Here is a 21310-nt window from a genome sequence, read left to right on the forward strand (position 1 = left end):
AGAATAGATTTGATGCATTGAACACTAGTGACTGAAGACCAGACGAGTTGTGGAATGACATCAAGGACATCATCCATGAAGAAAGCAAGAGGTCACTGAAAAGACAAGAAAGAAATAAAAGACCAAGGTGGATGTCAGAGGAGACTCTGAAACATGCTCTTGAACGTCGAGCAGCTAAAGCAAAAGGAAGAATTCATGAGGTAAAAGAACTGAACAGAAGATTTCAAAGGGCCTCTTGAGAAGACAAAAAAAAAGTATTGTAATGACATGTGCAAAGAGCTGGAGATGGCAAACCAAAAGGGAAGAACACGCTTGGAGTTTCTTAAGCTGAAAGAACTGAAGAAAAAAATCAAGCTTCGAGTTGCAATAGTGAAGGATTCCATGGGGAAAATATTAAATGATGCAGGAAGCATCAAAAGATGGAAAGAATACACAGAGTCACTATATGAAAAAGAATTAGTCAATATTCAACCATTTCAAGAGGTGGCATATGATCAGGAACCAATGGTACTGAAGTTCAAGCTGCTCTGAAAGCACTGGTGAAAAACAAGGCTCCAGGAATTGATGAAATATCAGCTGAGGTGTTTCAAAAAACAGATGCAGTGCTGGAGGTGCTCACTCGTCTATGCCAAGAAATATGGAAGACAGCTTCCTGGCCAACTGATTGGAAGAGATCCATATTTATGCCTATTCCTAAGAAAGGTGATCCAACCGAATGTGGAAATTATAGAACAATATCATTAATATCACATGCAAGCAAAATTCCGCTGAAGATCATTCAAAAATGGCTGCAGCAGTATATCAACAGGGAACTGCCAGAAATTCAGGCTGGATTCAGAAGAGGACGTGGAACCAGGGATATCACTGCTGATGTCAGATGGATCCTGACTGAAAGCAGAGAATACCAGAAGGCTGTTTACCTGTGTTTTATTGACTATGCAAAGGCATTCGACTGTGTGGATCATAACAAACTATGGATAACACTGGGAAGAACGGGAATTCCAGAACACTTAATTGCGCTCATGAGGAACCTGTACATAGATCAAGAGGCAGTTGTTCGGACAGAACAAGGGGACACAGATTGGTTTAAAGTCAGGAAAGGTGTGCGTCAGGGTTGTATTCTTTCACCATATCTATTTAATCTGTATGCTGAACAAATAATGAGAAGCTGGACTATATGAAGAAGAATGGGGCATCAAGATTGGAGGAAGACTCATTAACAACCTGCGTTATGCAGATGACACAACCTTGCTTGCTGAAAATGAAGAGGACTTGAAGCACTTACTAATGAATGAAGATCAAAGACTACAGCCTTCAGTATGGATTACACCTCAACATAAAGAAAACAAAAATCCTCACAACTGGACCAATGAGCAACATCACGATAAACGGAGAAAAGATTGAAGTTGTCAAGGATTTCATTTTACTTGGATCCGCAATCAACACCCATGGAAGCAGCAGTCAAGAAATCAAAAGGCGCATTGCATTGGGCAAACTGCTGCAAAGGACCTCTTCAAAGCGTTGAAGAGCAAAGATGTCACCCTGAAGACTAAGGTGCGCCTGACCCAAGCCACGGTATTTTCAAACGCATCATATGCATGTGAAAGGTGGACAATGAATAAGGAAGACCAAAGAAGAGTTGACGCCTTTGAATTGTGGTGTTGGCGAAGAATATTGAACATACCATGGACTGCCAAAAGAACGAACAAATCTGTCTTCAAAGAAGTACAACCAGAATTCTCCTTAGAGCAAGGATGGTGAGACTGCGTCTTACATACGTTGGACGTGTTGTCAGGAGGGATCAGTCCCTGGAGAAGGACATCATGCTTGGCAGAGTACAGGGTCAGCGGAAAAGAGGAAGACCCTCAAGGAGGTGGATTGACACAGTGGCTGCAACAATGAGCTGAAGCATAACAACGATTTTAAGGATGGTGTAGGACCGGGCAGTGTTTCGTTCTGTTGTGCATAGGGTCGCTATGAGTCGGAATCAGCTTGACGGCACCTAACAACAACAACAATATGGTTGGCAATGGAGGGGGAATTTCTACAATGGAAGCTATAGGAGAACCTTACTATCTCAACTATTGACCTTCAAGATTAACCTTTTCCTACAATTCACCTCTTCTTTGGGATTTCTCCCTAATGACCCCTGAAAACACTTCCAGGCCATGAAGAGGGACCACGGCTCAAAGATGAACATCAAGTTCTTCCTTAATACCCAAAAGCAAAACCGAGCAAAGTAGCAGTGTTTATAGAAGATTTTTTGAACTTCTCAAGGACATCTAAAGAGAAATTAACATAAAGATGGCATGGAACTAGATAATCTGGTATGCCAGAGGTACCTTGTTCTTTGTGGGTACTAGTTGTATCCCATCCTCCTTCCTAGTCCAGCCCTATATTCAGGTTATTATCCTAATTCCCAGCATTCAGAAACATGAATAGTCTGATTCTTCTTTTTCTAAAAACAAGAGATGAAGGCTCAGAGAGAAGCCAACTTCTACTGGTCTGACTTAAGGCCTTTCTTGTGGCAGAGGCTGCAAACTGGTGGCTTATGGACTATGTCTAGTCCACAGATATATATTGCTAGGTCTGCTCTACTTAAAAAACAAAAAAAATTTAGTTGTAAGCATTTAAATTTGGACGAGATCACATTAAAAAAAAAAAACACTTTTCAGCAATGAAACACACACACACAGACACACATAAACACAGATCTGACAACACGTGACCCCCACTGGTACATGGAAAAGGTTGGCTGGAGTTTTTAAGTATTGTGCTGCTGGCTGCAGTCTCCATTTCGCCAGTTTCACTCATTTATATCGTCTACCTGTCATTGCTTCTGAGTTACAGTTCTCTGAGGACCTACTGTCCCCCAGGTAATGAACTGGCAAGAACCATCAGCAATCACCTTCCCTTTCAGGGAAGACCCCACACTACCAATCTCAAGGCTGTGGTGGCCTTGTAGACCCAAGTATATTATGCCATAGTCGCAATATTTGTTCAGGAGATGCACACTTATAATGCAGTGGTTTTGTTATAAGGAGGGTTTTTGCTGACAAAAACTAGTATTAATGGGTAGCATTTTGGAGATGGATACGCCCGAAGTAAGTACAATGTTTACATACATACTGCAGGGTGAAAATGTAAGCATTTACGTCTCTGAAAGTCTGAGTCTAATTACTGTTGTTGAAATGAGACAAGGTATCTGAAAAAAACTTTTGAAGGACAAAATAAACTAAGGGAAAAAGAAAAGATGAAAGTGGAAAGTTCTAGAAAATATAAGTATTTTGAGTGCCTCAGGCTCTGGCATTAAAGCAACAGAGAGGTAAGACTGAAAACTAAATTTACGCTTCAGGAATCTAGTGTCACATTTTCACACCTAACTCTCTTAATATACCAGTTGCCATCGAGTCGACTCCAACTCACGGTGACCCCATGTGCATCAGAATAGAACTGTACTACACAGGGTTTCCAATGGCTGATTTTTGGGATGCAGATGCCAGGCCTTTCTTCTGAGGTGCCTCTGGGTGAACTTGAGCCGTCGATCTTTCAGTTAGCAACTGAGTGCGCCACCCAGGGATTCCAGCTCTTTACATAGAAATTCCTAACAGGAAGGAAAAAAAAATCTTTAGAAACCTGAATTCTAAGTTTTTGTTAGTATAGTAAAAGAAAAAGAGGAAAGGATACAGGGAGCGTGAATTAGTAGAAAGACAATTAAGGGAGGAGCAAAGAGATTTACATTCTCATTCTAGCCATGTCAGGAACCAGCCATGCCACTTCTCTTGCCACAAATAGCACTTAACCCCTCTGGGTCTCCATTTCCTCATCTATACTATTTAGAGGCTTAAATCAGTTGATATTTAACAGACCCGTTGGGTTGTAATCTTGTGATTCAAGGGCAAAATTTTGTCAAAGTACTCTAAATCTTAAATCACATAAATCAAAGAAAACGCCAAGAAAGAAATCTGAGATGGTAATCTTTCTCGCCTTAAAATTTATCTAGAACTGACCAATATGTATCCATAAAATTGGAGGTAAATAAATACACACGGTACCAGATTAAGTACTGCTTCAACTATGAAGCAAAAATATTTTTTCTTGTAGATCAAACCCAGTGCCGTCGAGTCGATTCCGACTCATAGTGACCCTATAGGACAGAGTAGAACTGCCCCATAGAGTTTCCAAGGAGCGCCTGGCGGATTTAAACTGCTGACTCTTTGGTTAGCAGACATAGCACTTAACCACTACGCCACCAGGGTTTCCCTTCTTGTAGATAGTAAACTTAAATGGATCAGCTGGAAATCACAGAAAGTTCTTCCAAAACAACCTTACAAATTTAACTGATTTAAGCAACAATTTATTAATGCCTTTTCATTTGTTTTCCAATAAACTTGCAGTAATTTTACAAGAGATAAAACAGGAAGCAAAATACAAGCCTTCCTGAGGCTTTTGCAATTATAACGTTGAGTGACAGATTCTCTAGAATGAACAATGGACAATGGAATAGTCTGGCCAAACCAAACACTTTCTGTGAGCAGACTGAGGCTTTATCTCAGCCAAGTAATCATTTTTATTTCATGAAAAATATCTAAGATCATGCCAAGTCACATCGCTGCCCCTGAAATTGGAACGGTTTTAATGTCCCATAAAAACAGTGGCACTTAATAAATTGCTTCAGTTAAATCATGCTGCAGAGAGAAAATAGATGAACAATTTTATTCTGTTATGTGTGGTTCAAAAGATATGACCAACACAGGTGATCCCTGCTACCCTTTATGCCAGGGTTCCTGCTTGAGGTTAGTACAGCTGACTAAATTGAGGTGACTGATGTCATTGGGAAGTGGGATAAAATAATACATTCAAAAGGAACAGCACCAAACAGCTTGAAACACACTGACAGCATACAAAATGAAGAAGTAAGAAGGATCTAGTTTACACTACTTGAGACATCATTTTTAAAAGAATTTAGACCACCACAGAACAATGTATTGAATTACACAAGGTACTAATCTACGAAACAGTTCTAAAATTTTTAGCAAGTGAGAATCCAGTGATCTTATATATGCTTGCTTAGAAGTTAAAAAAAATTTTTTTTTTCCTTCTTAGATCTTCCTTTACTTTTCCTTCTGTGTGCAGTAATTGCAGAACAGAAAGATGATATCCAGTGTACCACAATTAGAGTTTGACATTGTAAGTGCAGATTTTAAAGTTTACACCAAGAAATGCTGAATAAAGATGATGAACTGAAATTCAAATATACCCAATAGAGAACCATTTTCATTCTGACAGATAAATGTATACATCTGACTCTTGATTATTCTCATTGTCTTAGATGGTGTCTAAACTCATTTATTATTGTTGGTTTCATTAGCTGTTTTGTACTTACATTTAAATAAATATGTGTGTTCAATTATCTGAAAACCCACAACACCTCAATAATAACCCGTGAGGACATAACTTGGTGGGGGTAAGAGAAGGCACTTTACAGTTTCCTGTCCCATACTCTTGTTCAGAAGATATCTTGGCCTCTTCCCACAGATACCATGACTTCTCAGGTTAACCCTAAACAGATTTTCTTTCTTTTTTATTGTTTCATCTTTTCCCTGTATTAGGGAGCCCTGGTGGTGCGGTGATTTAGAGCTCAGCTGCTAACCAAAAGTTCGGCAGTTTGAATCCACTAGCCACTCCTTGGAATCTCTATGGGGCAGTTCCATTCTGTCCTACAGAGTTGCTATGAGTTGGAATTAACTCAGTGGCAATGGGTTTGGTTTGTGCTTTGGTTAGGGAAAAGGAAGAAGTTCAGTTTTAATGGGTGATGCTGATCTGCAGATTACTAAATCTATTAAATAGATTAAGGACATTATAATGTTATATCCTGGATTATGTTCATAATTTGAAAGCGAGATTTGCCACATATAAGCTATTGCTAGGTAATCAAGATTTTCCTGCGTTAAAATGTTTTCACTGCAGGGTTGCTTCCTTGTACATGCTGAGTTGGGGCTTCTATTTTATTTTATTTTTCCCTTTTACATCAAAGCCACCCTAGAAAATGCCTTTGCTGGCAGTCTTAACGATGTGTGGACAGCCTTAGATCCTCTTCATTCTGTGGCCCTGAGGGGCTCTCTAAGTCACTGCCTGGTACCAGAGCCGTTGTCAGCTCATATGCTAAGAGCTCTCATATCCCAAAACAGACAAACTAGAAGAATAATAAGCTCCAAGGTTTACGCTTTTCAAGGAATCCCTTAATACGTGCTTCTCATTCTTTTCACCAATGTACTCCAAAGGCAGAGGAGAGTCTAAGAAGTCTGAGGGATAGGATGAATTATCTCAAGCCAGGAATTTCTTTGGCATTTCATATTTGGCATTTCATATTTTATCTTAAAAATGCACTTGAATTTTGAATTCTACTTCACGATATATCAGCCGTTGCTTTAGTAGTATTTTTTTTATTTACCAAGTTACACAGCTTTTCCTCCAGATAATCAAGTAAATTGATGTTTTAGAAGATGCCCCATGTTTGTCTTGGGGCTTTTAGTAGCCCCCACTGCCACTGTTACATACTGGCTTTTATGACTTAATATGCTTTTATAGCACAATATGAATAGCTGTTGCTGTTGTTAGGTGCCAACCAAGTTGGTTCTGACTCATAGCGACCCTATGTACAACAGAACGAAACACTGCCTGATTCTGCGCCATCCTCATAATTGTTGTTATGCTTAAGCCCATTGTTGCAGCCACTGTGTCAATCCAGCTCATTGAGGGTCTTCCTCTTTTTTGCTGACCCTCTTCTTTACCAAGCATGATGTCCTTCTCCAGGGAATGATCCCTCCTGACAACATGTCCAAAGTATGTCAGATTAGTCTCGCCATCCTTGCTTCTAAGGAGCATTCTGGTTGTACTTCTTCCAAAACACATTTGTTCATTCTTTTGACAGTCCATGGTATATTCCATATTCTTCTCCAACTCCACAATTCAAAGGCATCAATTCTTCTTTGGTCTTCCTTATTCATCATCCAGCTTTCACATGCATAGGAGGGGCTATTGAAAACACCATGGCTTGGGTCAGGCACACCTTAGTCTTCAAGGTGACATCTTTGCTTTTCAACACTTTAAAGAGGCCTTTTGCAGCAGATTTACCTAAGGCAATGCATTGTTTGATTTCTTGACTGCTGCTTCCATGGGTGTTGATTGTGGATCCAAGTAAAATGAAATCCTTGACTTCAATCTTTTCTCCATTTATCAGGTTGTTGCTTATTGGTCCAGTTTTGAGGATATTGGGTTTTCTGTATGCTGAGGCATAATCCATACTGAAGGCTGTGGTCTTTGATCTTCATCAGTAAGTGCTTCAAGTCCTCTTCATTTTCAGCAAGCAAGGTTGTGTCATCTGCACTAAGCAGCTTGTTAATGAGCCTTCTTCTGATCTTGATGCCCCGTTCTTCTTCATATAGTCCAGCTTCTCGGATTATTTGCTCAGCATACAGACTGAATAGGTATGGTGAAAGGATAAAACCCTGATGCACACCTTTCCTGACTCCACATACTTTTCTGAATCTGGCTTGAATTCTGGCATTTCCCTGTCAATATAGTGCTGCAGCCACTTTTGAATGACCTTCAGCAAAATTTTACTTGTGTGTGATATTAATGATGTTGTTCAATAATTTCCACATTTGGTTGGATCACCTTTCTTGGGAATAGGCATAAATATGGATCTTTTCCAGGCGGTTGGCCAGGTAGCTATCTTTCCAAATTTCTTGGCATAGACGAGTGAGGACTTCTAGTATTGCACTGGTTTGTTGAAACATCTCAATTGGTATTCAGTCAATTCCTGGAGCCTTGTTTTTTGCCAATGCCTTCAGTGACTCTTGGACTTCTTCCTTCAGTACCATTGGTTCCTGCTTATATGGTACCTCCCAAAGTGGTTGAACATCGACCAATTCTTTTTGGTACAGTGACTTTGTGTATTCCTTCCATCTTCTTTTGATGCTTCCTGGATTGTTTAATATTTTCCCCATAGAATCCTTCAATATTGCAACTCGAGGCTTGAATTTTTTCTTCAGTTCTTTCAGCTTGAGAAATGCAGAGTGTGTTCTTCCCTTTTGGTTTTCCAGCTCCAGGTCTTTGCACATGTCATTATAATACTTTACTTTGTCTTCTCAAGCCACCCTTTGAAATCTTCTGTTCAGCTCTTTGACTTCATCATTTCTTCCTTTTGCTTTAGCTACTCTATGTCCAAGAGCAAGTTTCAGAGTCTCTTCTGACATCCATTTTGGTCTTTTCTTTCTTTCCTGTCTTTTTTAATGACCTCTTACCTTCTTCATGTATGATGTCTTTGATGCTATTCCACAACTCGTCTGGTCTTTGGTCAATAGTGTTCAATATGTGAGCTTCCAGACTAAGACAGACTAGGAAGAAGGACCAAGCAGTCTACTTCTGAAAAGAGTTAGCCAGTGAAAACCTTATGAATAGCAGCAGAACATTGTTTGATATAGTGCCAGAAGATGAGCCCCTCAGATTGGAAGGCACTTAAAATATGACTAGGGAAGATCTGCTTCCTCAAAGTAGAGTCGACCTTAATGACGTGGATGGACTCAAGCTTTTGGGCCCTTCATTTGCTGATGTGGCACCACTCAAAATGAGAAGAAACAGCTGCAAACATTCATTAATAATTGGAACATGGAATGTATGATGTATGAATCTGGGAAAATTGGAAGTCCTCAAAAATTAAATGGAACACAAAAACATTGATATCCTAGACATTAGCTGAAATGGACTGGTATTGGCCATTTTGAATCAGACAACTATGCTGGTCTACTATGCTGGGAATGACAACTTGAAGAGGAGTGGTGTTGCATCCATCATCAAAACGAACATTCCAAGATCCATCCTGAAGCACAATGCTGTCAGTGATAGGATAATATCCATACATCTACAGGGAAGGCCAGTAAATACAACTATTATTCAAATTTATACACCAATCACTAAGGCCAAAAATGAAGAAATTGAAGATTTTTACCAACTTCTGCAGTCTAAAATTAATAAAACATGCAATCAGGATGCATTGATAATTACTGGAGACTGGAACGCTAAAGTTGGAAACAAAGAAGGATCAGTATTTGGGAAATAAAGCCTTGGTGATAGAAGGAATGCCAGAGATCTCATGATAGAATTTTGCAAGACAGACAACTTCTTCTTTGCAAATACCTTTTTTCACCAACATAAATGGCGACTGTGCATGTGGACCTCGCCAAATGGAATACACAGGAATTAAATCAACTACCTCTGTAGAAAGAGACAACGGAAAAGCTCAATATCATCAGAGAAACAAAGCCAGGGGCTAACTGTGGAAAAGAAAAAAAAAAAAATTTTTTTTTCTTTCTAAGAGACCAAAAATTGCTCATGTGCAAGTTCAAGTCGAAACTGAAGAAAATTAGAACAAGTCCATGAGAGCCAAAGTATGATCTTGAGTGTATCCCACCTGAATTTAGAGACCATCTCAAGTATAGATTTTACGAGTTGAGCACTAATGACCAAAGACCAGCTGGGTTGTGGAATATGAAGAGCAAGGATATTGAATTTAATTAGGAGTTAACTACTTTCTATTGATCTCTTCTCCAACTCATCACTACCTAAGTATGCTTCCTTATCATACATACCTCCAATTCTTTCAGTTCAACAAGTTGAGCTTGGGCTTTATTTCTTTCAAATGTCCTCCCTGGCTTCTCTGCCCAACAATGATTCTACTTTATTAATTCCTTTCGCATGTCTCGTTTGCCTCACACATTTTTCACTTGATTGTATGTAATTCTGTTCTTCTTGTTGCTGTTGTTGGTTGCTGTCGAGTCAATTCTGAGTCATTGCGACTTCACGTGTGCAGAGTAGAACTGCTTCATAGGGTTTTCAAGACTGACCTTTTGGAAGCAGATCACCAGGCCTGTCTTCTGAGGCACCTCTGGGTGGGTTCAAACTGCCAAACTTTTGGCTAGTAGTTGGGCACTTAACCATTTGTATCACCCAGGGACTCTAATCCTGTGCTAGTTCTATTTATATCTTTTGTCTTGATTCATAATTCCTAAGGTAATTCCCTGTGAAACCCTATGGGGCGTTGCATAGTGTCGCTATGAATTGGAAACGACTCAATAGCACTATTTTTTTTTTTTTTATCACTTATTTACTGGTACATAACAAGCTACCAAAAAACTTAATGACTTAAAGCAGCAACAATTTATTATTTTTCATGATCCTAGGGTCAACAGTCTGGGCTACGCTCAGTTTGGTGGTTTTTCAGCTTGTCTCTCCGGGGGTCACCCATGTGGCTGCAGTCATCTGGTAGCTTGACTGGGGCTGAAGGGACTAAGATGTCCTCATTCACATGCCTGGGGCCTGAACGCTGGCTGTTAGCTGGGCATCTCTCTATGGTCTCTCATATGTTGGTCTAGCCAAGTCTTCCTTACATGGTAGCAGAAGTGTTTTAAGAGATAAAGGAGGAAGGTGCAAAGCATTTTGAGGTCTAGGCTCCAAACTCACACAACTTCATAACATTCTGCTGGTCAAAGTAAACCACAGAGGTACCCTGAGTACAAGGACTGGAGAAACAGATTCTACCTTTTGAAAGGAGGAGCTGAAAAATATCATGGGCATGTTTTTAAATTAAGCACAGCATACTTTTTATTTCTTTTGTCAATTTAGCAGCAAGTATCATAGTGAAAGAAACCCTAATGGGTTAATGGTTAAGAGCTGTGGCTACTAACAAAAAGGTCAGCAGTTTGAATCCACCAGGTGCTCCTTGGAAACCCCATGGGGCAGTCTACTCAGTCTTATAGGGTCTCTATGAGTTGGAATCGACTCGACAGCAAGAAGTTTGGTTTTTTGGTTTTATCATAGTGAAGGCACTTACTAGATACTAGCTGAAATGAACTCAATGTTTTATTTCACTCAGTTTGAGACTATAATCTCAGGACAAGAACAGATTTGATGGAAAAAATTAACCTTGATAAGACTTATTAATCTTTACCTATAACTCATTAATTGGAGTCATTTCTTTTAAAAATTGTCCATATGCAAACACACATCTTATTTCAAAGGAATAGCTGTAACTCATAGAAAGAGGTCCATGCTTTGAAGGTTGACAATAAGCCAACAAATAGTTGCTACACGTGGGACTAAATACTATGTGCTCATTGATTGGCTCATTCATTGATCAAATATTCACTCAGTGCTTGTTATATGTCAGGCATTGTGCTATTGTTTCAGGATGCATAATCTAATAGAAGAGATACATACAAATGGATAATTACAAGTATGGTTCATAATTACAATGCTAGATATAGGCACAGGATATAATGGAAACACATAGTACCTACCAATACATTAAAAAAAAAAGTTAAAATCTGTTTGTGTGACATGACACACATGAAACTCCTAGTAGCTAAATATATACATGTACATATTAGTATTATATTGTTATTAAAGCCTTTTAGCAACAAGAAAGTACATATACAAAGAAATGAAAGGAAGCAAGATTTACATTATAGGACCACGCAGTGGACATCTGTTATTTTCATCTGCCCAGCATTTATTCACCCTTCTTATGGTGATGGCACCTTGATTCCACCTGCCCTCCCCTCCGCCCCCAACTCTCAGTCCATATGATGTGGAGTGAGGCAATTACATCCCAGTCTCAGTATCTGAGCACGAGATACAGGCCAGGTCAATCAGAACACTGCATTCTTCTGGACAGAGTAACTTGTTCAGAGATAGGTATATGACCCAAGAAGAGCTAGTGAGACCAATTTCCAGGACTTCTGTGGAGCTGCAGTGACGAGAAAATCATTCGTTTCCCTTGAGGTTGCTCAGTAGAATGGGTATAGGCCTGGGGCTGCTGAGGATAAGGCCAGTCCTGAGAGAAAGGGCTCAGACATTGAAAGAGAAAGACTGATACCATTTGAGCCTCTGGATTCATTCTTCAGATACAACATCCTAGACTTTTCCAATAAATTCTCTGTCTTAATTAATTTTTTTTTTAAGCATTTAGTTGCATGTCACTTGTCACTAATAAAACTCTAGCTAATACAGGAACAAAACTGAAAAAGCAGGTTTGAAGGTTATATGTAGGGGTCAAAAAGAAGGTCAGCATTACTGAAGCAAAGGGTTCATGTGGGGAAGGAATGGGAAACAAAATGGGATAATATAGGATAAGCCCATGGATAGTAAGGAGTATTATTATCCAAAGGGTCCAGATATAGTTGTTATTGTTAGCTGCTGTCAGGTTGGCCCCTGACTCATGGGACCCCACTCACAACAGGACCAGACCATTGTGATTCCCAGGGTTTTCACTGGCTGATTTTTTGGAAGTAGATCACCGGGTCTTTCTTCCTAATCTGTCTTAGCCTGGAAGCTCCACTGAGACCTGTTCAGCATCACATCAACACACAAGCCTCATTGACAGATGGGTGGAGGCTACACTTGAGGTGCACTGGCTGGGAATCAAACCTGAATCTCTCACATGGAAGGTGAGAATTCTACCATTGAACCATGACTGCCCCCTTCATATATAGAAGAGTCTATTAAGTAGACAAAAGAGAATCACTCATTTCATTGTACCACGAGTAAATATTAACAATATTAGGAAGTCATGGCAGCATCAACTAAAATCAGCAACTTGCAGGCAGAAGGAATAGCTAGAAGAAAATTGCAGTAGTTATAGAACACAGGAAGAGCACCCAGATTAGACCATGGCAAGGCTAAACTGAGAAATATGAACTGAAGAATCAATGGGGATTAGGGAATGCTCAAGACAGGAAGGAGAATGGTTGAGGAAGAGTTGCAAGTAGTCTAAGTTAATCAAAGAACTGACCAAGTCTACCTAAACTAAATCTAAAAACAGTCAGACAATTGCTTGACATACCATTCTCAGTATGCAACTAAAGAACGTGAAATGGTACCTACTACCTAAAGATTTTAGAAGCCTATTCTAACTCCCAACTAAGTGGTAAAAAAAAAAAAAAAAAAGTGGTAGAGTAAGCTAAATAAACGTATCGCTCACCTTATGACGTAAGGCTTAGAGTATATATACAAAACAAAAAAGCTTCCTAAAACCTTCGATTGAGGCTGAAAGCTATTGTGACTAAGCTGCCTGTGCAGTACTGTTAACAGTGAATCAATCTCACGGGTGATTTTATTTAAAAGACTTTATGTTAATTATTAATTGTTCACCCTGAGCCCATAGGGGACTTAAACCACTTTCTATTTTCTTAAATCATCAGCCAAAACTGTGTATGCTAGGGCCAATTCAATTGGATTGGAAAATGCCTTCCTGTTTCCCTTAACAGAAAAAAAACCCCAACAATATTTAAGAGTAGCATTTATTCTAGAAAATTGGGATATGTCAGGGCTAGACAGGTTTGTGTATATTAAGTAGTTGTGGTTTTAATTTTTTTTGAAAGCAAGAAACCAAACAGAAATTGAGGAGGCTACTTACTTGTTCTTTAAATCTGCCAAGGAATGGCTTGCGAGGCCTGGAATCCTGTCTACACCATGTATTCTTTGATCTGACCTTTAATTTTGGGTTCCTGTTAAGGGGGATTCTTTTTTGTTTGTTTGGTTTTCAATAGTATTTCCAATTTATAACTGCAAACACGTATGTGTACACAATGTATTTTAAAAATGGGCTTTATAACGTATATGGTTTTGTCACCTAGTTTGTCGTGAATATTTTCCCTTGTCTTCTGCAACAGTTAGAATACTTGCTTAAAATGGAAAAATCATAAATTAAGTCAGTCTTGTTGGGGAAACTTAGATTTAATTTTTTTTCCAAAGCAGACTTCATTCTCCTTATAATTCCTTGAGAAAACAGGGGCAGTCTTGGGAGAATTCTTTTGCTGTTGGTTTCTCTGAGCAACCTCAGCAGTTTCTGTGTTCCTCATGGACCACAGGGGCACTCTCGGAGCAGTCATGAAGACTGATGCACCACCTGGGAATATATAGCTCAAGGAAAAGACAATAAAGAGCCTTTGAAGATACAGGCTATTGGAAACCGTGCGCAGTGCTCTAATCTTAGCATAAATTAAATCTGGTTGTATTAATTAGCAGGTTTTAATGTCTACAGTCTTAAACACTGTTTTAAAACCATGGGGGATTTGACTCAAATAAGTTTCTAGGCTCTCTGAGACCTGACCAAAGAAAGATAAACAAGTACCCCCAAAGATTTGAAATCACAGACAGACAAAAACCTCATTAGGCAATAGAGCAGTTTTGTTTTGTGAGCATGTCAAAGGCCATCATCCTGGACTGATTGCTTTTTCACTCTTTCACTTTATTCACACATTTGACATTGAGTGTGGAAATCATGTGCAAAGTTTACAGCTTAGTGGAAGTAAAAGGCTATTTAAAAGAACATGTTTAAATAAAGGCTCAGTTGGAATTGTTAACATATATAAATACTAGTGTGAGAAAAAAAAAACGTTTTTTAAAACTCCACAGTCTTCTTTAATTGCAAAAAAGTACAACTTTTAAAAATGAAAATTACAAATAATTACAAGGAATCTTGTGTGCCATCAAGTCGATTTCGACTTATAGCAACTCCATGCGACAGAGAAGAACTGCCCCATAGGGTTTTCTAGGCTATAATCTTTACAGAAGCAGGTTGCCAGGTCTTTTTCCCACAGAACTGCTGGATGGGTTCAAAAATTGCCAACTTTTCGGATAGTAGCCCAGCAATTATCCATTGAGCTACCAGAGCTTCTTGTAAGGAGTCTAGATTATTTTGTTCTCCTTTTGGAAATCAGACAGCAGACAAAAAGCCTCACAACTGTTTTGGTTTAATGTATGCTGTCACTGTGTTGCTAAAGACTTGGGCTTTATCTAACAGAAATTGTCCTTAGATTGTCCCCCTGGGGATCATGTATCTCCAATTTCTTGGAATGGCCTCTGGATGGCAGTGTTCTTTTAGTTTGCATTTTGGTCGTCAAGACAAAGCGTTCTTTATTGCAGGAGACTCAAAGAATCATCTCTTTGAATAAACAACTTTTTGTGTTCTCCATCCTTTACTAGTTCTGTGGTGTAGAGTAAGTCACTTAACTTCTTTCAGCCTCCATTTCTTCCTCTATCTAAGAAGGGTTCTATGCTAAATTTGGAATGTAGTTGCAAGGATTAGAGGGGATAATGATTAATTATAACACCTATTATTAATTGAAGCCCACTGTGAATACGCACAGTGTAGGAGCTTTACAGGTTGTCTTAGGCTGGGTTCTCTAGAGAAGCAAAACCAGTAAAGCATGTTTATATTTATATCAAGGAAGTGGCTCACGCGGTTGTAGAGGCTGATAGTCTATTGCATGGCTAGCTCTTTCCTGTTATTCAGATTTCAGCTTAAATATTCTCTCCTCACAGATGCCTTCCCTCATTCACCCTTTCACATGCCACTTATTCTTGTCTAGCATTATCTTATGTGCTTACTTGATCAAAGTTCTGCTATTAGAGTCCTCAAGACCTTGCTTGTTGTGTTTACTGCTTTACCCCAGGACTTAGAGCACTTCCTGACATATGGTAGATGCTCAATGCACATTTGTTTAATGAAGGATAGAGAGAATAGACCAATGAAAGAGTCATGTACTGTGTTCATGCTCTTTTAAGGATACATAGAAGTACGAAGCATGTTTGTAGACACTAAGGATCTTAGAATTTAATTGTAGACTCATAAGCACCTGTCAAGTTAAATAGCGATAAGGTTTAAATTGGAGTCAACAGAACTTTAGAAACTACTGAATGGTGCAGAAGGTCTACAAGGAGATCTAAGGCTTTCAGGAAAGAGTTCAGATTTTACTTATTACTAGAATAAGGAGTGAAATAGAAAGAATATCGTACTGTTGTGAGAAAAGCCTACGAAAAATTTAGGTGTAATATTATGGGAAGGAAGGATTCCTTCCCATAATATTTGAAAGCTCTATATTAAACTAGATTTAATCTTTTTTTTTTTTTTAGTGCAAGGCCTTCAGATCTTTACTATGCTGATTGTGTCTTGTGAATCTCTAGGAGAAGAATAAATCATCTAGCTTTTCTCAACCTTAATTGATCTAACCTTTTATTTACAGTGCTTATCTTAGGGCTTACATTCTTTGCTCAAATATACTTTGGGGAAAAATCAAGGTACTTGGGCAACTATACCATACTAGATTTTTTCATCTTTTAAAAATCTACTTATAAACAATGTTTTTAAATTTTTATGTCTTTCAGGCACTAGTTATATAATTTAATGGTTATAGCAACAATGGTAACAAAAATGATTACAATTCTGAGTATTTACTATGCACCAGACAATTTGCTAGGCACTTTATTTGTATACTGTGCTAGAGGGATTAACCCCAGGCTGAGTTGCCACGCAGCTTGGGCTAGGTTCTTGATTATTCTAAGCTTCAGGTTTGCTATCTTTAAAGACAGGAGAGATGCAGGTACTAATAACTGCATTACCTGCATTATGCAATCCTTGGAAGGATTTAATAATATATCACATGTGTGATGGTTAAGATTGTGTGTCAGCTTGGCTGGGTCATGATTCTTAGTGTTTTGGTAGTCGTATAATGCTGTGATGGCTTCCCTGTTGAGAGTTGATATGTGATCACCACCACGATGGGATCTGCTGTGAGTAGCAATCAGTTGAAAGGGAGTTTCCTTAGCGTGTGGCCTGCATCTGAATATAAGTGGACATTCTGGCTTTTGCCTGCTCTGGATCCTGCAGCTGGCTCCCATTCGTCTCCAGTTCTTGGGACTTGAACTAGCAGCTTACCTGTGGTCTTGCCTGGCAATCTTGGGATCTGTCGATCTTCACAGCCTGTGAGCAAGAACCCTGCTCTCTGACCCGATCTTGGGTTCACCAGTCCCTGTGGCTATGTGAATCAGGAGAAGCCTCTATCCTGAGTCAAGACTTGGGACATTCCAGCTTCTACAACCACGCGAGCCACTTCCTTGAGATGTATATATATATATATATATATATATACGCTTTACTGGTTCTGCTTCTCTAAAGAACCCAGCCTAAGACAACATGTAAAGCCCCTGAAACAGGAAGGCAGAACATCACCTTGTTTGACGTCAGCTGGGAACATGTGTGTTGGATGATTCAAACATTCACCACTCTACTCATGTCTGTGAATGACCACAGAAGTGCTGCAAGTATTGATTTTGGGGTTATAAACTAATTTTAGCAAGTCAGCAAATTAGCAAATACATAATCTGTGAATAATGAGCATCAGCTGTGTAACCAGATTCTGTCCACCTCCTTTGTTCTTTTGCCACCACCCTTGTCCATATTACCATCATGTCTTGCCTTGACTACTAAAACAGCCTGTAACTGGCCTCTCTGATTCATTCCTTAACTCCCTACATTTCATTCTTTACCCTGCAGTCGTAGTAGTCTTTTAAAGATATAAAGGCATACTTAGGTTGTTCTCATGCTAAAACTCTCTTATGGTTTCACATTGCTTTAAAATAAAATCCAACTCCTTGCCGTGGTCTGGCCCACACCCACCACTCCAAGTTGATCTCATATTGATTCCCCCAGCTTACTCTGCATGCTCCAGCCACACTGTCCTTCCTTCTGTTCCTGTGATTTAGTAAGTTCAGGCAGCCTCTGGGCCTTCACCCTGGTTATAATGGTTCAAGGTTGGCTATATTGGTTCAATGGTCAATGGTAATGAATCAAATATATATCCTAAATAAGTAGTTTTTAAATAGAAACACACATAAAACAAGATTACGTATTGACTGGTTGATGAAAATGTTGTGACCAGAGGCTTGCAGGAACCTTATTCCATATTTCCTCTAGGAGCAATGGCTCAGTATTCACTAATTCATTGTTCACAGTGACTTTATAGAACATAACTGCTGTGAATAACAAGAAGAGACAGTACTTTGGACTTGTTGGTTGGATCAAACAGGTAGATGGGGGATATCTGGGAGAAGAGTAAGCCTGGGAGTAAGAGTGGGGAAGGGAATAAAAAATCCTTTTTGGCCATGTTAATGGTGAGAAATCTATAAGAGATCAAGGAATATGTGCCAATTTTACCTGATTTTTCAGTTCAAAGTAAAAAAAAAAAAAACAAAGTAAAGGGCAGGGCTAAACACATACATTTGGGAGTAACAGGTAAAAAAAATAGTGTTTAAAACCAGGAGACCACATGATATCATCTAGAGAGAGAATGTAGCCCCAAGACACTTGAAAATTTAGAAGTAGTACAGGGAAACAGGAGCCAAGAAAAGGAGACGGAGAAAGGAAAACCAATAAGGTAGGAGGAAACCCATGAGAATATGGTGTCAGGAAGTCAGATAGAATGAAGTGTTGCCACGATGAGGGAGTAGTCAGCTGACTCAAATGCTGAAGACCTAGATGACAGAAAAGGAACCACTGGATTGGCCAATATAGAGGCAACACAAGAGTTAAAGATGGATAAGAACGAGAGATGAGGACTAATAAGCATTCAGTGTAGGCAATCTATTCAAAAAGTTTTGCTGTGAAGTGGAGTAGAGAAATGGGGCAGTAGCTGGAAGGGACACAGAGTCAAGAGAGGATTTTCTCCCCCACCCCAAGGCAGGACATACTAGAGTTTATCTGTATAGGCTTGGGAGAGATTAATGATATAGAAAAGAAGGTAAGTAACTGAACACACAAATGTTTAATTACTGTAAAATTTTAAATGTATTTGATTCACATTAGACTAAAAAGGAGGTTGTTTTCTAACATATGAGTTTTTATTGTGACAATCTCCAGGACTTCATATTGGGTGGTAATAGTAAGTTACCATGAGCTTAACATGGATTTAGTGCTTTATTATGTGCTAAACCCATAGACATTGTTTTATGTGCCTTAGTATATACTAGTGCCTCTATTCCTAGTAGGGTAGGCATAATAATTACTCCCATTTTGCATTTGAAGAAACTGAGATAGAGAGGTTAAGCAACTTATCTAGTGTCATGTAGGCAGTAAGTGACAGAACCAGGATTTACACTCAAGTAATCAGACTCTGAAATCTTAACTACCATGATAAACCAGTCAGAGGCTTCACATCTGCTGGTACGTCCTCAGTTCATGACATGCTTTATGATTCATCTCCTCTCAGGTACCTCTTCTTTCTCTGAGGGCATAGAGTTATAAAAAGGTTGAATGGGAACTGTTTTCCAAACCCTTTCTCTAGCCAAGGCAATGCTACAAGATGGTCAAGCCATCACTGTAGATGTGGGCAGCAACTCTTTCAAAACTGTTATTTTTAGAAAACCAATAAACATATACTACACATTAGAACATTTTTTGACAATAAACGGTAGTTTTTTCCAGATAAATATTCCTTCTATAACATACTTGATACAAATATATACATCACTTTAATAGCTGTATGGTATTCAATCATAGGAATGTACCACAGTTTACTTAACCCTTCAAAAACATGTGTGTGTGCTTATATATTTATATAAAAATCCATGTTCTTGGCAGAAAATACAGCTTAGCAAAAAGAATCCCACTCATTCCTTCATTTAATAAATATTTACTGAATGTCCGCTTTGTGCTATGCAACCATTACAAATCAGGCTTTACAGTACCACTTAAAAGCATAGGGAAAATGCTCACACAAAAACAAAGGAAAAATTGTAGGACATAAAACTATATAGACAGCATGCAAACAAATTAGTTAAAAAAAAATGACGCGCACGCACGCGTGCACGCACACACACACACACACACATACATATACACACACAGGAGAGAGACAGGCCAGAAACAAATACACCAAACATAAGCAGTAGTTATTATTTCTGGGTTATGAGATTAAAGATGATTTTTATTTTCTTATGTTTGTCTTATTTTTCTAAAATGAACATATATTACCTTAATAATCAAAAAGTGTTACTTCAAAAATTAAATATTTCTACATATTATGCCAAGAGCAGATGCATTACCACACATTTGATTTGAAACTAAATGGAACTCATTAAGGTGGTAAGGCAAAGGGGAAATGCAAACATTTTTATCATTTCAATTGCTCAATAATAATGCTCCAAATTATTCCACCGCCAGAAGCATTGTTCAGGGTGTGTACGTGTGTGTTAGGGGACACTACATAATTATCTATGCTACTTAGCAGATATATATATATATGTATATATATATACATGAAATGATGGCAATTAACATGGAGCTTTACTTCTTGCCACTAGATCTACTTAGCAGAGAAAGAAGTAGGAAGAGGGAGCCAGGAGACATTTTAAGGAAAGAAAAAAATCCCTTAAGTACAAATAGAAAACTGAGATACTTTTCTCTGTACCTTTGTTCCAACTACCCTTTAAGAGCCTTTTTCCTTTTCTTTTTAACTTTTTATTGTGAAAAATTTCAAACATTCAAAAGTATGTATATTTGTATACTTAAAAATATGTATAATAAAGCCCATGTTTCCATCATCCAGTTTAAAATTTATCAACATTTTTAAGAACTTTCTTTTCAACTGCTTATCTCACACCAGTAAGAAATAATAATATTTATGAACAGGAAAACTGCCTTTATAGGAAAAAAATTAGCATTAAATAAAAACAAAACGGTTTTTAAAAACCTCATCCCACAGAACTGCGCTAAGCTTTGAAGTGCCCAGATAGTAGTTTCTAAGGCCTGCTGATGCAGTTACTGCCTTTCCCATTCATTTGCCCAATCTCTCTAATCTCAAATGGCCACAGTTCTTTGAGTACATTATTACACCTGGAAAACAGAAGAACCAAAATAAAGAAAGAAAGCAGTAAGCCAGGCACTGTGAAGCTATAGGACGGAGCTGAGGGAAATAGTGAGCATTCACCAAATATGGCAAGAAGATGTCCCCAGGATAAGCCAGCAACAGGCAGAGAGGCCACCTTCATTTTACAGGGATCACAAAGCAGGGTTAGTGGGGCGCCATCAGGCTGTCACCTGGTTGTACCTACCCAAACTGTTGTCACTGCTCGTGGGCCAGGAAGCGATTCTATCCCTCAGCTTCTTCTTTTTACAAGAGTTGTCTGACTTCACAGAAAGTTCAACTTCCTCCTTTCTAATTTCTCGAACAAGCTGCATGCGGCACCTTGTAAAATCCTGGAAGGAAATCTTTCCATTTTCATCTGTGCCCAGTTGGTTCATGATCTCAGCCACAGACTCTTCCATGTTTAACTGGCGACAGACCATCAACAGGTCATTTCTACAAGAGTTGAACAGAAGAAAACTTTTGAGCTAAAGAAAGTGATGAATGAAAAAAAAAAAAAACCAACAACGTATTTCTCATATAGAAGTAAACACTAAACTTATTTC

General features: G+C 38.7%; 1 protein-coding gene across 2 annotated transcripts in view; it reads right to left on the reverse strand.

Moving 5' to 3' along the window:
- The window catches only part of MCC (MCC regulator of WNT signaling pathway), a 542131-nt gene that overhangs the window by 421922 nt on the left and 98899 nt on the right, over positions 1–21310 (reverse strand). For both annotated transcript variants that reach the window (XM_064275031.1, XM_064275022.1), the window contains exon 2: positions 20953–21200. In XM_064275031.1, the coding sequence (XP_064131101.1) occupies positions 20953–21200 (248 nt within the window). The remainder of the gene's footprint in view (positions 1–20952; positions 21201–21310) is intronic.

The sequence above is a fragment of the Loxodonta africana genome, chromosome 2 (assembly GCF_030014295.1).
Source record: "Loxodonta africana isolate mLoxAfr1 chromosome 2, mLoxAfr1.hap2, whole genome shotgun sequence".
In the NCBI taxonomy this organism is placed as follows: Eukaryota; Metazoa; Chordata; class Mammalia; order Proboscidea; family Elephantidae; genus Loxodonta; species Loxodonta africana.